This window comes from Eschrichtius robustus, chromosome 17 (genome assembly GCF_028021215.1).
Source record: "Eschrichtius robustus isolate mEscRob2 chromosome 17, mEscRob2.pri, whole genome shotgun sequence".
Classification (NCBI taxonomy): Eukaryota; Metazoa; Chordata; class Mammalia; order Artiodactyla; family Eschrichtiidae; genus Eschrichtius; species Eschrichtius robustus.
The window spans coordinates 29,775,076-29,790,949 of record NC_090840.1 but is presented as its reverse complement, the minus strand read 5'-3'; the positions used below and the strand labels follow the sequence as shown (position 1 = coordinate 29,790,949).

General features: G+C 38.9%; 1 protein-coding gene across 2 annotated transcripts in view; it reads right to left on the bottom strand.

Annotated features, from left to right (window-relative positions):
* Window positions 1-12,707: 12,707 nt before the first annotated feature.
* Window positions 12,708-15,874, bottom strand: part of ATP6V0D2 (ATPase H+ transporting V0 subunit d2) — a 47,159-nt gene continuing 43,992 nt past the window's right edge. Inside the window, exons 7-9 of one of the 2 annotated variants that reach the window (XM_068525573.1) lie at window positions 15,273-15,350; window positions 13,485-13,650; window positions 12,708-12,872 (exon numbers count right to left, since the gene is read on the bottom strand). In XM_068525573.1, the coding sequence (XP_068381674.1) occupies window positions 13,489-13,650; window positions 15,273-15,350 (240 nt within the window). In that variant the 3' untranslated portion in view covers window positions 12,708-12,872; window positions 13,485-13,488. Of the gene's footprint in view, window positions 12,873-12,899; window positions 13,651-15,272; window positions 15,351-15,874 lie in introns of those variants that run through there. The other variant, XM_068525572.1, reaches the window with a different exon arrangement.

Below are 15,874 nucleotides of genomic sequence, written 5' to 3'. Positions count from 1 at the left end.
CCGTAGCAATCTTAAGAAGTAGTTATAATTCTGTCACTTTCACAGATGGGGAAACAATCTTAAAAGTTCAGTAACTTGACTAAGGCCAAGAAGTTCTGGAAGCTAGGGAAGATATATTCAAATTCATGAATCTCATACTCGTTTACTCAAAGGTTTTTCTGCTCTAACCAATTAATTTCTTAGAGTCTAAGTGTGTTTGTTTGATGCCTAACAAGATTGAGACATGTATTTATGAGACTCTTGCCTGCTGTGCTCTGTCTAGCAGAGTAAAGATCTCTGTTTTGGAGGATGGCGCAATGATATAAAGAGGGAAGGACCTCCATGGAGGACAGGCCCCTCTCTGTTATCCTCAAGGGTGACTATAGAGGATGAAGCTCACCTCTGAAATCATTTAAAACTTTGGTTTTTTAAACGCTCACTGCTTGCTGCCAGAAAACTACTAGAGCTCATCACTGAATTCAGTAAAGTTGTAGGATACAAAATTAATACACAGAAACCTGTTGTATTTCTATACACTGACAATGAACTATCAGAAAAAGAATCTAAGGAAACAATCCCATTTACCATTGCATCAAAAAAGAATAAAATGCCTAGGAATAAACCTCCCTAAGGAGGCAAAAGACCTGTACTCTGTATACTATAAGACACTGATGAAAGAAATTGAAGTAACACAAAGAGATGGAAAGATATACCATGTTCTTGGATTAGAAGAATCAATATTTTTAAAATGACAATACTACCCAAGGCAATCTACAGATTCAATGCAACCCCTATCAAAATACCAATGGTATTTTCACAGAACTAGAAAAAATAATTTTAAAATCTGTATGGGAACACAAAAGACCCTGAATAACCAAACCAACCTTGAGAAAGAAGAATGGAGCTGGAGAAATCATGCTCCCTGACTTCAGACTATACTACAAGGCTACAGTAATCAAAACAGTATGGTACTGACACAAAAACAGACACATAGATCAATGGAACAGAATAGAGAGCTCAGAAATAAACCCACACACTTATGGTCAATTAATCTATGACAAAGGAGGCAAGATTATATAATGGAGAAAAGACAGCCTCTTCAACAAGTGGAGCTGGGAAAACTGGACAGCTACATATAAAAGAATGAAATTAAAATATTCTTTAACACCATGTACAAAAAAAAAACCTCAAAATGGATTAAAGATCTACTTGTAAGAACAAATACTATAAAACTCCCAAAGGAAAACACAGGTAGAACACTCTGACATAAATTGCAGCAATATTTCCTTGGATCTGTCTCCTAGAGTAACGGATATAAAAACAAAAATAAACAATTGACTTAATTAAACTTAAAAGCTTTTGCACAGCAAAGGAAACCATCAACAAAACAAAAAGGCAAGCTACAGACTGGGAGAAAATATTTGTAATGATGCTACCGACAAGGGATTGATCTCCAAAATATACAGATAGCTCATACAGCTCAATATCAAAAAAGGCAAACAATACAATCAAAAAATGGGCAGACGATCTAAAGAGACATTTCTCCAAAAAAGACATATAGTTGGCCAAAAAGCACATGAAAATATACTCAACATCACTAATTATTAGAAAAATGCAAATCCAAACTGCAATGAGATATCACCTCACACTGGTCAGAACGGCCATCATTAAAGAGTCTACAAATAACAAATGCTGGCGAGGGTGTGGAGAAAAGGGAACCCTCCTACACTGTTGGTGGGAATGTAAATTGGTACAACCACTATGGAGAACAGTATGGAAGTTCCTTAAAAAGCTAAAAATAGAGCTACCATATGATCCAGCAATCCCGTTCCTGGGCGTGTATCTGGAGAAAACCATAATTCAAAAAGATACATGCACCACAATGTTCAATGCAGCACTATTTACAATAGCCAAGACATGGAAGCAACCTAAATGTCCATCAACAGAGGAATGGATAAAGAAGATGTGGTACATATACACAATGGAATATTACCCAGCCATAAGAAAGAATGAAATGATGTCATTTGCAGCAACATGGATGGACCTAGAGATGATCATACTAAGTGAAGTAAGTCAACAGAGAAAGACAAATATCATATGATATCACTTATATATGGAATCTAAAAAAAAACCAATGTTACATATGAACTTATTTACAAAACAGAAATAGACTCACAGACATAAAAAACAAGCTTATGGTTACAAAAAGGGAAGGCGGGAGGAGGGATAAATTAAGAGTTTGAGGTTAACATATACATACTACTACATATAAAATAGATAACCAACAAGGACCTACTGTATAGCACAGGAAACTATACTCAGTATTTTGTAATAACCTATAAGGGAAAAGAAACTGAAAAAAATAGATATATATGTATGTATAACAGAATCATTTTGCTGTACACCTGAAACTAACACAATATTGTAAATCAACTATACTCCAATAAAAAATTGTTTGTTTTGAAAAAAAAAAAACCACTCCCACATAGTATCAAAGCAAATAATGCTCTTTGAGGTATCCTTGTCTTAAAATAGTTCTCCATAACGGTGAAGTAAGTTCCGGAGAAAGGACTTCAGACAGATGGTCAGAAAAGCAACTAAATAATGAACAGGATGTGCAAAATATCTTCATCTTGATTACTTTCCTTCAACTAGGGCTGTATTTCATGTCTTCCTAAGTTTCACTAAGTTCAAGTATTAGGACTGTTGAACTGGTTTATTTGGGGAGTGTCTCTTTTGGAATGACGCATTTGGGAAACATTGGCAGATCAGATTTATTGTTTAAGCACCTAGGAGGAGCAGGTGTCATTGAGGAAACACAATGCTATTCCTCAGTGAGTGCATTTTCAGCATTCCTCACCTCGAAAAAGAATTGCATAAGGACAGAGGTTTCATGAGGTTTCATAAGGTCTCACGAGATCATGCGGCTTTTAATCTGTGTTTGGGCATCGTTTACCTAACTTACACCTGAAGAAGACTGCTGTGGAACAGCCCTCCTTCTCTCCCCAAAGGTTCCACATTTAAGGAAAGAAAATTGTTTGTTTGGAACAGATGCCTAAATACCACCTAATATCAGGAAACTATACTAAGAGTATGTAATAAATGTGAACCCCCCAAAACAATTATTTCCAAAATCTCAGCTACTCCTTTAGTTGAAAGTAGCCTTCTCCGAGTGTCTTTCTGTTCTTGATGGGATGAATGGGGTGTGGCTTTGTGCCTGGTGGACAGAGAGACACTCAGTAACGTTTCAGTCATGTCGGGACTTTGCAATTAACCTTAAATTCCACCTGCAGTTGTTTGAGATAATTTCCATTCCTCTCCTTTTTCTAAATATCATTCATCTTTTTCCCTCTTAATATACCCATTAATTTTCATCACTAAAGTGGAATATTCTATGCTTTTGCTGTTATCTACATGCCTTGAACCCTTTGAAGGAGAGAGATAACATAATTAGTTGAATAAACACACAGTGCATGGCAGAGTAAACCTCGTTTGATAATTCAGTCTAATTGTTTTCTCTTTTAATATGCTGCATGAATGAGGGAAATAACCAGTTCTTTATGTATTGTAAACCCCTGTGAGTTTCAAGTTAGATGTTAAGGGTAAGAGCAGGCAGGCAAATTGGACTGAGAGTAATTACCCACATTTACCTCAGTGTTCAGGGAACACCAGGGAGCAATTTTGGTTAATTTCCCTGTTCCTCTGGTTTGTCCTTTGTGGACACCTGTGTTTGTAAGCCACAGGAGGTAGGCTCCATTTAGTTAAGCAGTTCTTGGCTGAAGTGTATTTCTGTGATTGAACTGCATTGGTTTCTGCTGTGGTTGCGCCAAATGTGACTGCAGGCAAAGATGGCAATCTGGCTGCTCTGGCTCTCAGCGCATGCTGTGCTTGGTATGGATCCTGGGTCAGTTTCTCCCCTTTTGTTGCAAGGGTCAGGGGTGGATACTGATGCAATACCTGCCCCGCATATGGGTTTATTCATCAACAAATATGTGTTAGATGCCTGCTATGTACTGAAGATCTCACTTTGGTCCAGAGGAGCCAGCAGGGTCACCACCTTCGAGTGTGTTTCTGTTTTCACTGATTGAGGAGGTGACAGTCTTTCAGACTCAGTTGTTTTGGCTTTTCTATCTTCCTGGGCACTGAAAATATCTGTGCCCCAAAGGAAATTTATGGATCCCTGGCCTAGTTATATTGTGGCTTTTCCTACTATTAAATTAAGTACACAAGGAGGACATTAGACTGAGATGGTCCTAATACCTTAGCAGCCTTTGTAAGCAAACCAAAATTTAGACGTGTAAATGCCTCATGGTTAAGAAATGAAAACCTGAGGGCAACGCATCACAAACAGCCAAATAAGCCTTCCCAAACAAGGCAGACACATAAGCTATAGCCATTCGAATAATTTCCTTCCTTTGCGTCAGCCTTTTCTCTATAAGTCTTTCTCCTTAGCTGCTGTCAGTGGAGCATGCCTAATTACTTCCAGTTTGGAGCTGCCCAAGTGAAATCGATTTTGCTTAAATAAACTCTTAAAATTTTTAATATGGCTCAGTTCGTCTTTTAGCAGTTCTTGCTTCAAATCTATGAATTTTGCAGGTGGAAGAATTCATTCATTCATTCATTAAACAAATATCTATTAAGGGCTGCCATATGCCAGCCTCTGTGCCAAATACTGAGTATACAGCAGTGATCAAAAAAATAAATATCCTGCTCTCACAGAGCACAGTTGGGTGGGGGGGGGGCCAACATTACAAAACAAACAAATACATTTATGGTTACAAATTGTGGTAAGATTTAAAGGTAATGAACAGGGTGTTTTCACAGGGACAATACAAGGTACCTCCTTAAGATTGAAAGAAGTCTTTGAGAAGCTGAATATGCATGATGGTTGTGTACTGGTGGTTTTCACAATTCCAAAGATATGAAAGGTGCCCACTGGAGCTGGGCAACATGGAAAAATATGATGCTAAAACCTGAAGGAAAGGAGCAAGCCATGTGAGAATCCAGTGGAAAAAGATTCTATGTAGAGAGAAGAACATGGTAACCCCCAAATGAGGACAAGTTCAGGGTATTGGAAATCTGAAAGAAGGCCAGTGAGCGTGGGATAGTGGACAGAAGGAAGTCAATGGGAGAAGAGAATGGTAAAGCAGCAAACGCCTGACCATTCTGGGCCTTGTAGGTCGTAGTAAAGTTTTGATTTTATTTCAAGTGCAATGAGAAACAATGGAAGAGTTTTTTGTTTGTTTCTTTGTTTGTTTTTTAAAAAGGGTGATAAGGTCTTAGGTCTCTCAGTTGTAGTGGGGATAATGACAGACTAGAGACAGTTAGAGGTTTATGGACCTAATCTATACAAAAGATGATGAGGGATTAGATTTAGGTGGTGGATTAAAGAAATATTTTTCTTAGTAGAATTGGGAGAATTTACTTACGGGCTGTATATGATGGGCGAGGGAGATTAAGATGTCATGATATAACTTAATTATTAACATTTTTATTTATTTTCTTTAATTTTTTGGCTGCATTGGGTCTTAGTTGAGGCATGCAAGATCTTCCGTTGTGGCACAGGCTCTTCATTGCAGCACGTGGGCTTCTCTCTAGTTGTGGTGCGTGGGCTCCTGAGTGCATGGGCTCTGTAGTTTGCAGTATGCAGGCTCTCTCTTTGAGGCACGTGAGCTCAGTAGTTGTGGCACTTGGGCTTAGTTGCCCCGTGACATGTGGGATCTTAGTTCCCTGACCAGGGATCGAACCCGTGTCCCCTGCATTGGAAAGCAGATTCTTTACAGCTGGACCACCAGAGAAGTCCCAATTATTAACATTTTAAATTTAAAACCTTAATAAACCAAAGCTTTCATAACTAGCATTCCAAATAATTTTACGTATTTGGCACTTAGTGTTGAACGATGGCAAAATTATTTCCAAAATTACCCTGGGCATGATATGGCCTGGTACTCAGTAAAGGCTCAGTGCTTAAACGATTAAATGATTAGATAAAATAGGTAGTGTTTCTACTATTCTAATAATTTATAAAAGTAAATAAACACATTTTAAAAAAATGCTTCCTCTTTTCTCAAATATTAGTAGAATAACAAAAATTATAATTTCAAACGTTTATGTGAAATGCCTTGGCAGGTCAGTTGCTGTCAAATCCAGAACATTTGTTGCTATTGGACTAGAGGAACAGTTTCCGCTAGGCTGGGTAGCTGGTGCAATGTGACCCAGGGCTGCTGCTGGTCACCTCTGACCCCACATGGGGAAGAGAGAGAAACAATTTTTAATGAAGTCTTTGAAGCCCTGGGTCCAGTTCCATGAGCTCTTCAAATTCCCAAAGGCATGAGATGGTAAGTTTCCTTTTTGTATTTTAAGCTAGTTTGACAGGATTTCTGTCATTTTTCACAGAACATATTTGGACCAAACAGGAACCTCAGTCTTAAACTGGAGGCTGTAACTTAAAGAGAAAATAAAAAATGAAACCACCATGAAGAAATACATATATATTTATATTAAAAATATATTTATAAGATGGAAGAGACAGGACACTTGAGACCTAGTTTTGGCTCCTCTACTCTTAGCTCTTCTGACTACACTTTCCTTACCTGGAAAACTAGTGTCCATTCTAGTTCAGTTGACTATACTTATAGGTCAGCAATTATTTTCAACCAACCTGCAGAGTTTTCACCTACTTTACTTGCAAAAACCCCAGTAGCATTATTTAATGTATTTGATGGATATGAACATCAATAGTTTTAAGTAGGGTTAGATGCTTTAGCCTATAATGAGAGCAAACTGACTGTGACCCCTGTCCCTCCGTCATCTCCACGATTGCCTTGACTGAACTTGCTGGCCAAGAGGGGAGCCCTTTCCACCACAGCACCAGTTTCCATCCCAAAGTTACTTGCTCAGCTGAACAAGATGCCCTTCTAAGAGATGAGAGGTGTACATGAGTATCTATATTTTATTCATCAAATTAAAATCCTTTCCCATCTATTACTTTCTAACCTGTCATTTTCATTCCTCAGCCTATGCAATGGAGGTTTCTAATCTGAGTTTATAGACTTCTAGGTTGCTCATGAGTGAATTTTACAGGATCCATAGTCTTTTCATATACTATGCAAATTTTTAGGTGAATGTGTAATGTCTATTATTCTAATGGAAGGCATCCACAGTGTTCATCAGATTCTTAAAGGGTTATTTGAACCCAAATGATTAAAGCCACTGTTAACAACTCATGTTAAATTCAGTGGCTCAGATAATCCTGGTGTTTCACAGAATTACCTCCAGCACAGGGAACAGTTGAACTGTGAACTGCTAATTCCTTATGATATGATTTATGTTTATTTATTTGTATGTGTGGATCTTGCATGACTTTCCTCTGATCTTTCTACTGAAAAGCCTTTCAGGCTCTGAAAGCTTTATTCAATATAAACCACTCATCACACCACCAGGGTGAATCCTTGCACACCACAATGTGATCTGGACCCTGGGAGCTGGAATTGATGGTCACCCACCCTTCCATGCCTCCACACATCTTAAGAAATATATTATTTTTTAATAGATCTTTATTGGAGTATAATTGCTTCACAATACTGTGTTAGTTTCTGTTGTACACCAAAGTGAATCAGCCATATGCATACATATGTCCCCATATCCCCTTCCTCTTGAGCCTCCCTCCCACCCTCCCTATCCCACCCCTCTAGGTCATTGCAAAGCACTGAGCTGATCTCCCTGTGCTATGCTGCTGCTTCCCACTAGCTAACTATTTTACATTCAGTAGTGTATATGTCGATGCTACTCTCACTTCGCCCTAGCTTCCCCCTGCCACCCCTTGTCTTCAAGTCCATTCTCTATGTCTATGTCTTTATTCCTGCCCTGCAACTAGGTTCATCAGTACCGTTTTTTAAAATATCTAATCATGAAGATCACTAAAATATTAGCCATACATTTCCTTTTAATTTTCACTTACATTTGGAATCTAAAGAAAAAAAAAAGTCAATCTCACTAGAAGCAGAGAGTAGAAAGTGATTACCAAGTGCAGGGAGTGGTACAAATAGGGAGAGGTTGGTAAAAAGATACAAACCGTCAGCTGTAAGATGAATAAGGTCTTAGAATCTAATGCATTACATGGTGGATATAGTTGATAACACTGTATTGTATAACTGAAGTTTGCTAAGAGAGTAAAACTTAAATGTTCTCGCACACATAAGAAAAATGGTGTTAACCTGATGGGGGAGAATCCTTTCACAATGTCTATGTCTATGTATGTCAAATCATCATATTGTACACTTTAAATATCTTACAATTTTATTTGTCATTTATACCTAAAGGAAGCTGAAAAAATAAAAGTTCCTGATGTTGCAGAAATAAACTGTAATATATTACTATTTCACTCATATTTAAATAAAAACCAGAAAATTAAAAATAAAACCCAAACTGAAACAAAGCAAAAATTTTAGAATGGTGAACATCTTACACAATGAAATATGCATCTCAGCATTAACAGTTAAATAGAGAATGAACTGCTTTAATTTAAAAAAATCCTACAAAAGAAGAATGTATAAATGATTTAAAATCTAAAACTGCTGTTTGTTCAAAAAACGACAAATGTTATAATGGCTGTCACCTCTGAAGAGCTAGATTCAGTGTCAGTGAACCTGTTGCTGCCAAATCTTATTGGAAAACAAGATGCCACATTGTCACCTGGAGTCGCTTGTTCATATCTGGCCCTGAGGATGTCATTTCTGTCTCCGAATGGCATAGAGGTAGTCCCTCCAGGCCAGAGTCAAGACTCGTTTGTAGGTGATATGTGCAGAAAACCACACCTGCCCTGACCACCTGCAAAGATGGCTGGAGAGTGGATGACTTAGGCAGGCCTTAGAAAGGACTTCAGAGAGGCCACAAAACCCTGTAGGACACATGCAATGGATGACTGCTGAGCACCATTGTTCCATTTGTACTACTGCATGAAAGTATCCCAAACTCAGTGGTTCAAAACAACTCTTTTATCAAGCTCAAGGATTCCATGGGTCAGTAATTAAGAAGGACTTGTCTAGATAGTTCTCACCTGGGATTTCTCATGCAGTTGTGGTCAGGTATTGGGCTTGGGCTTTAGTATCTGAAGGATTGACTGGGCCAGACATGGCTGCTAGTTGATACTATTGGTTGGAGCTCTCCTGGGACTGTCATATTTGTCTATACCTGGCCTCTCCATGTGGTTTGAGTGTCTAAACTTGGCCTCTCTATGTGGCTTGGCTTCCTCACAGAATGGGAGCCTCAGGGAAGCTGGACTACTTACGTTGTAGCTCAGGACTCCAAAATCCAGTAAGCAAAGGAAACTGCATTGCCTTGGAAGTCATACAGCACTGCTTTTCTGGATTTGGTTGGTTGTGAGTTAAGTCACTAAGGCCAGTTCACATTCAAGGAGGAGGGACAAAGACCCCATCTCTTGGTGGGGGAGTTTTAAAGAATGTGTAGACATGTAAAGCCACTGCAACCAGTCTCAATGATAGCCCTCTCTATTGATTGGGAGCCTAGTTCTTGCTACCTGAAATGGAGACCTAATACTTTCTTATTTCTTTATTTAGTTATTCATTTTAAAAACTTGTTTCCAACTTTGTCAATAAAGGAGCCACACTGGCTGGAATGTTAACGACATTCCCAGGGATATCAGAAGTCTGCAGAGAGCTACTGATATACTTTTACAGCCTGTCAATGATCCTAGTCTTTAAATGACATTTTGTGGATCTGGTCAGAGTGATAATTCTCTGGGGACAATTCCTTTCTAATACATTGATTGACACTAGTTTCAATGTGCATCTTCTTAACGTATCTCTTTTCTTTCCAAAGAGAATTCCAACTTGACCAGCTGGATTTCAATTAGTGATCAAGCTGGTGGTGGAAGTGGAAAATTGCAGCACAAAGTGACTGAGGAGAAAGTGGGAGGAGGGTGGAAAAGTAATTGATGGGAGGCTAGATAGAATAATGAAGATGTAAAAGAGGAAAAACAGGATGGGAAATTGCTCAGGGCAGGTGGTTTGGCCTTTATGATAGTTTCTGCATCCTATTTTCATATTTATAAAGCTTATAGATTTTGTGACTATGCAGCAATCCAAAATGTCATCAAAACTCCTAACATCAGCTCTTGTGAGACATAAGGGATGAAATCACTAAGAATGATATGGTCTGCGGAACCAGCACCTCAGGATGAGTAAGGGAGCAAACTGCAGAGCCTATGTCTGCACTGGCCTAGGCCTGGGGTTTCAAGAGGGTATTTGGGTCCATTAACAGCAGATTCAGGCAAACTAAAAGAGAGAAACTCAACACTACTACAGCCAACGCTTTCCTCCCCAAGTTCCCCACTATATCCGCTGGTGTGAGTACCAGTGAAATTTTTAATTTGCACCATTTAGCAAGATGTGGACTTCGCAGGAATGAAGCCCCTTCTCTTGTTTACCTAGGAACGATGGGCAGGAGAGGAATATTATCTTGTCAGAGTTATTTTTAGGGATTTTGAATGACCTATCAATGATGTATGAAATTTCATATTTTTAATGAGGACTTCATGGGGCAAAGGAGAGGAAGGAAATATAACAAATGAGAGAATTTCATCAGGACATTGAGGATATGTCGGTCTCTGATTTTCTATGAAATTTTATTTCACGTTGATACCCTGTTCTGATTTTGACATGGAATAAGATACCAATATTAATTTTGTACTTATTATTCTTATCTATCAAAATATTAATAAAGTTAGGAATTGGTTAATTTAAAAAAAAAAAAAGAATGATATGGTCTGATAATGTCACATATATTCCTCAGCAATTCTATTCCCCACATATTAGTATTAATGCCTCCATTTGTGGAAGGGAAGAGAAAATGACTCAAAATGACTGAAATGAATCAAACAATAAGGAGAATTTTGTCTGCTGCTGAAACTAAGACAAAACAAGGTGAAACTGCAGTCGTATCCTTCTCATATAGCTACGTCTTACCTGTGAGATCTGACATTGACAGCATTTTTCAAGTGGTAGGCTAAAAGTTACTACTAATGAAACCCCTCAAATCTGATCATCACCAAGTCTTTCTTCACTCCAAAGATGTATTTCCCTTTCTCAATGTCTTATTACATTGCTGCCATGCCAATGGTTAACTCAACTCCTCCACTATCCAGCAAGTTAGGCTTAGTCCAAACTCACCCAGATTCAAAATGGTCATTTCCACTTACTCTCAGCGTTCCTAAAGCATTGCAACAAATAAAAGGACGGCATTTTTTTTTCTCAGATATTCGCCAAATATCCTGAGAACTGCAATTGCTAATTTTGAATCCCCTAGCACCGCAAATTCTCCTGACTGCAAAACTTTCTTAGAGATTTAACGGGTTCCTGCCCACGGAGAGACTGATAAAGTACTTTCGAACCTTTGAGAATGAAGCTAAAGGGAGCTGGGTGAAGGGGAGGGCGTGGCCGGAAGTCGGCACCAGCGCACAGGCAGGATTGGCTGCAGACTGACAGCAATTTTGGGTATAGAATTCACTGGAATACAATGTTCCAAGACCAACTGCAGAAAATTATACAGGTGGAAATAGGACAGATTGATGAAATACTGCTGGGAGGAGGGTGGGAAAGGGATGGTAAGGAGCCTCAACTTCGATCACTTAGAAAAAGAAATACATTTTTGTCTCATTGTTTTCTATGTTGCTTTATGTACCTGATTTGTTGGCCTCGTTTTCTAGCATATGTAATGTTTTTCAAATGTCCATATTCTCCAGTGTGGACCAGTTGCCTGAGGTAAGACAGAGAAGTCAGATCTCAGCAACACTTAAAAGCTGTAAGTTCAAGGAAAGTTCTTCAAATTGCAGAGCGTGTATCCCCTTCTCTAATAGGGGCATATTCTGCAGTATTTGCCTCATGAGGTTATAGGAAATTCGTCTCTATTCACACAATGGTTACACTTGGTGGCTAGGGAAAGGGTTTGGGGGATTGGTGGCTTCATTACTTATATGGAGGGAACAAGAGAAGTATCATCAGCCTGTGGCCTTGTGGCACATGAAGGGCCCCCACGCATGTCATGCAGAGGTGGGTGGGAAGGGCTTAGTCTGAGAATCAACTTTCTCTAAGCTGCCTCTTTCCTATCAACATCTTTGCTCTCAACCCTTAAAGAAGCCCAGGATTTTACCCCCATACTCACCCACCCCCACTGTAGACACCATGGGTGAAAATGTAAAATGTAGATATCTTCCGGCATCCAGGCCTCAGAGTGGAAGACAGCAGCTGCATGCAGGGGCAGGAACAAGTCAGGGAGGATACTTTCCAGACCAGAGGCTGCACATGGGAAGCAGGCTCCCTGGGTCCAGCTGATGGATCTGCACCGGAGCCCTGCGCCAGCTGCGGCCTCCCTGCCATCAGAACTGGGGTGTGGCCTAGGCTTCTCGCACAGCTGAGAGGCTAGGCACTTGGCTTTCTTTCTGGCGGTATGAGCCGCTGTTTTTCCTTATGCTTAAACATTCCTATCACTAAAATTATGAAAATGTTCTACAAAAAAATTTCTGAAATTTTTCAGAAAAATTGATTTACTTCTTGGTCTTTGTGCCTCATTCTAGTTACCAGTATATGTATATTCTCTGTAAATATTCTCACTTGAAGAACTTTAAAATATGTATATATGTTTAATTTTTAAACTATAGCAAATACAGACTTTTCTATTTAGGAATTTTTTATTTTTGAAGAAAGCACTAGAGCAGTGTTTGTCACTTTTTCTTTTTCTGGGTAGCTCTCTGCACCAGTTCTACTGAAGTTTTATAGAGAATCCATATCCTGTAAACCGAACCTGTGATTTATGCTTCTGAATGAATAAAATACAACTAATGGAGTTACTTTCTTCTCAGGCAAGGTATGAAGAAACTGCAAGAAAGAGAGGTATACCTTTTATTTAAAGAAAGTTGTGAGAAAATTAGTTATAAGTGGTAGCCTTAATAACAAATTTAACACTACCTGCATCTATGGAATATGATTTGGAATTATGTAGCTTTCCCAAGCCTACCAGGTCAAAGTGTATTAGAAAAAAATAAGGTATTTTCCACCATATGTGGTCCATGCTGGCTACGTACAGCTCTGGATTTTTGTGGACCTAGGGAAGGGATGGACAGTTAAAAAATAAAGCAGACACTCAGTATTTGGGCCTGTGGAGAATCATGGGAAAGCAAAACACTTTTAAAAGATTTGATTTTTAAAAGAACAAAAATAAGAATAGGAAAAGTACCATAGGGTTAATTAAAATTAATGTCTAAAGCAAGGTGAAGAATGAGACATAAATGTGGAAGCAAGATTTAAGGCTTCTGGAAGAAAAAGAAATGCTTTGTTTCAGGGTTGGCTTGCTGCGTTTCCGGTTGGTCTGCAATTCATGAAGTGCAGTGTGGCTTAGTTTTGTGTGATCTAGATAATATAACACGACTCCTATTTCCCTCAGTAACTTCCTCTTAGCATTTATGATTTTCTGCATTTCAGGCCCCTCACCGGGTTATAAGATTGGAATGTAACTGTTAATTTTAGTTCGATGTCTTTGTGAAATGCATTCGGCTATCCACACGACATTTCTCATTTCTTGTTCCTTCAGCTTGGTGTACGCATAAAACACACCATAGTGGAATTGCCGGTTGAATGCCAGCACGTTCATCTGTACCTGGGGAAGGAAAAAAAAAACATGGACCATCAACTCTTCTGGAACATACTACTTTAATGAAATAATATTAAGCTACAGACTGATTTGTGCTTGTGTAGTGCTTATCTGTATTTAAATAGACAATTTCTAAATTGTGTCAAAGAAAGGAAAACAGTAGGAAATTCAGCAAGTCTAAAGGGAGAGCGTCACTCTGCAGAGAAAGGCAGACAACAGTAGTTTAAAAAGTAAGTTTGTAAAATCATAAGACAAGCTCCAAATCTCAGCAGCACTGCTAGCACCAAGATTCCTAGGAGGACTTTGTGGTGTGTGTGTGTGTGTGTGTGTGTGTGTGTAACTTTGTAGTGATATTTATTTGGCTTCTAGCTAGTAGGCTTGTCTCATTTAGATGAAGTATTTTTCCTTGGCCACAATTTTTAAAATTTTAAGGTGGTTTTTAGGCTATTGAACTGCATTTCAGGGTAATGTCACAGGCCTCTGGAATTTGGACCAGGTGATATTATGAGTTTCCTTAGGATGCTCTGCAGCAACTTGACATACAGTTGAATAGTTTTTTTCTGCAGAAGGCAGATCAGTAAAAGAAAATTTTCAAAAACATTTTTTTAACTGGGGTACAGTCTGAAATGGAACAATTCCTTTATTCTTTTCCATTTAGAAGAAAGGAGAAGAGGTACTGAGTCCCACATGTAATTCTGAAAACCTCAAGCAAAGCAGTCAGGAAGGGGAGGCCCCCGGCTCTTAGAAACAGGCACACATTTTTCCTGCCAAGGGCAGCTCCTTTAACAGCCGTCTTTGCAGCAGAAGGGCAATAGTGTGGAATTTTAAAACATCCCTAATATATGGGAATACTTGCATTGTTTTTACTTCTTTCTAGAGAATCGTTGGAAAATGTCTAGAGTAGGACTTACAGGAAGACCCCCCATACTGCTTTCTCAAGCCAGTCTAACCCTAAAGTGTGGGTGAATTTCAGGGTTCTCTGTTAGTTCCAATCAGACTGAGATGGAAGGACCAGTGGTTTTAGGGAAATGAATAAAGTACACTAGAAAAAAGTCACCAGATTTGGGGGACTTTACCTGGCTACCCTCCCACAAAGTCCTCTTGTTGCACAATTCAGTAGCTCAGGAATTGGCTATAAATGGATCAAGTATTCTTTTGCCTTTTCAGGGAAAGAGAATAATCTAGACAGGATGGATTTCCATGCAAATAATTCCTAAGTGTTCTAATTGTGCACAGGAGTGATAAATCCTTCTTGAAAAAGGGATGGATTCGAGTGGGATGCACTTAACAGGGTGTGCCCCCTGGGGACAGTCAATATGTGATCATGAGAACATCCTAGCTTTGTTTCTCTAGATAATTACAGAATGGCTGCCTTACTTCCAGAGCTTTGCTATGTGCACATCTGTCTGGATATGACAATCCCACAAGAAGCCATCATATGTGAACCACAGTGCCTTGACTCTCCAAGGCAGAGATACTAATTAATACACATTCAAACTATGAATGTACATGATCAATTGACCTGATCAACCGTAAAAAGAAAACCCAAGTAAAAAAAAGGAAATACTAAGACCCAGAGTATGAGAAAAAGAGTGTATAAGCTAGAAGCATTTCCATTTACATCATACCTCACGCTCATAAAATACATCCTCCAATGCCTTTCCCCCACTGCCATCACCTACAGCCTCAAACAAAGGCTTGTATACCTGAAAAACAAAGACAAGAAATTGTTTTTTTAACAAATTTTCATTTTTTATAAATATAAAAACTATATTTTTCCAGCAATATAGAAACTGTGCACCCATCTTAGAAAATCTATCCAGAAGGCCTGGATTTTTTTTGTAGGATCTTTGGCTTCTTGAGGAAATACCAAAAAATCCAAACAACGAGAGTACAGATGGCATTCCATCCTATTGGCTTGTTCAGGCCTACAGGGTAAGAGGCAAAAGCAGTTCTACTTTCAGTGTACACTGAGCTGATTTCCACATTTGATTCTTAGGGCTAGTTAGACACATTATAGAAGCTAAATGAGTGCTTGTGGTTTAATCAGTATGGCTTCATGGGTTCTTTGAGATGACAACTGATTAAAATTCATTATGGAATTTCAAATGAGGAAGGGGTGGAAATTGGGGAGAAACTCAAATTTTAATATTATGCTAAAGAACCTGTTGCAGTGACACAAGAGATGTCACAAAGGTTCACGCATTGTTTGCTGGCATATCTTTCCTGG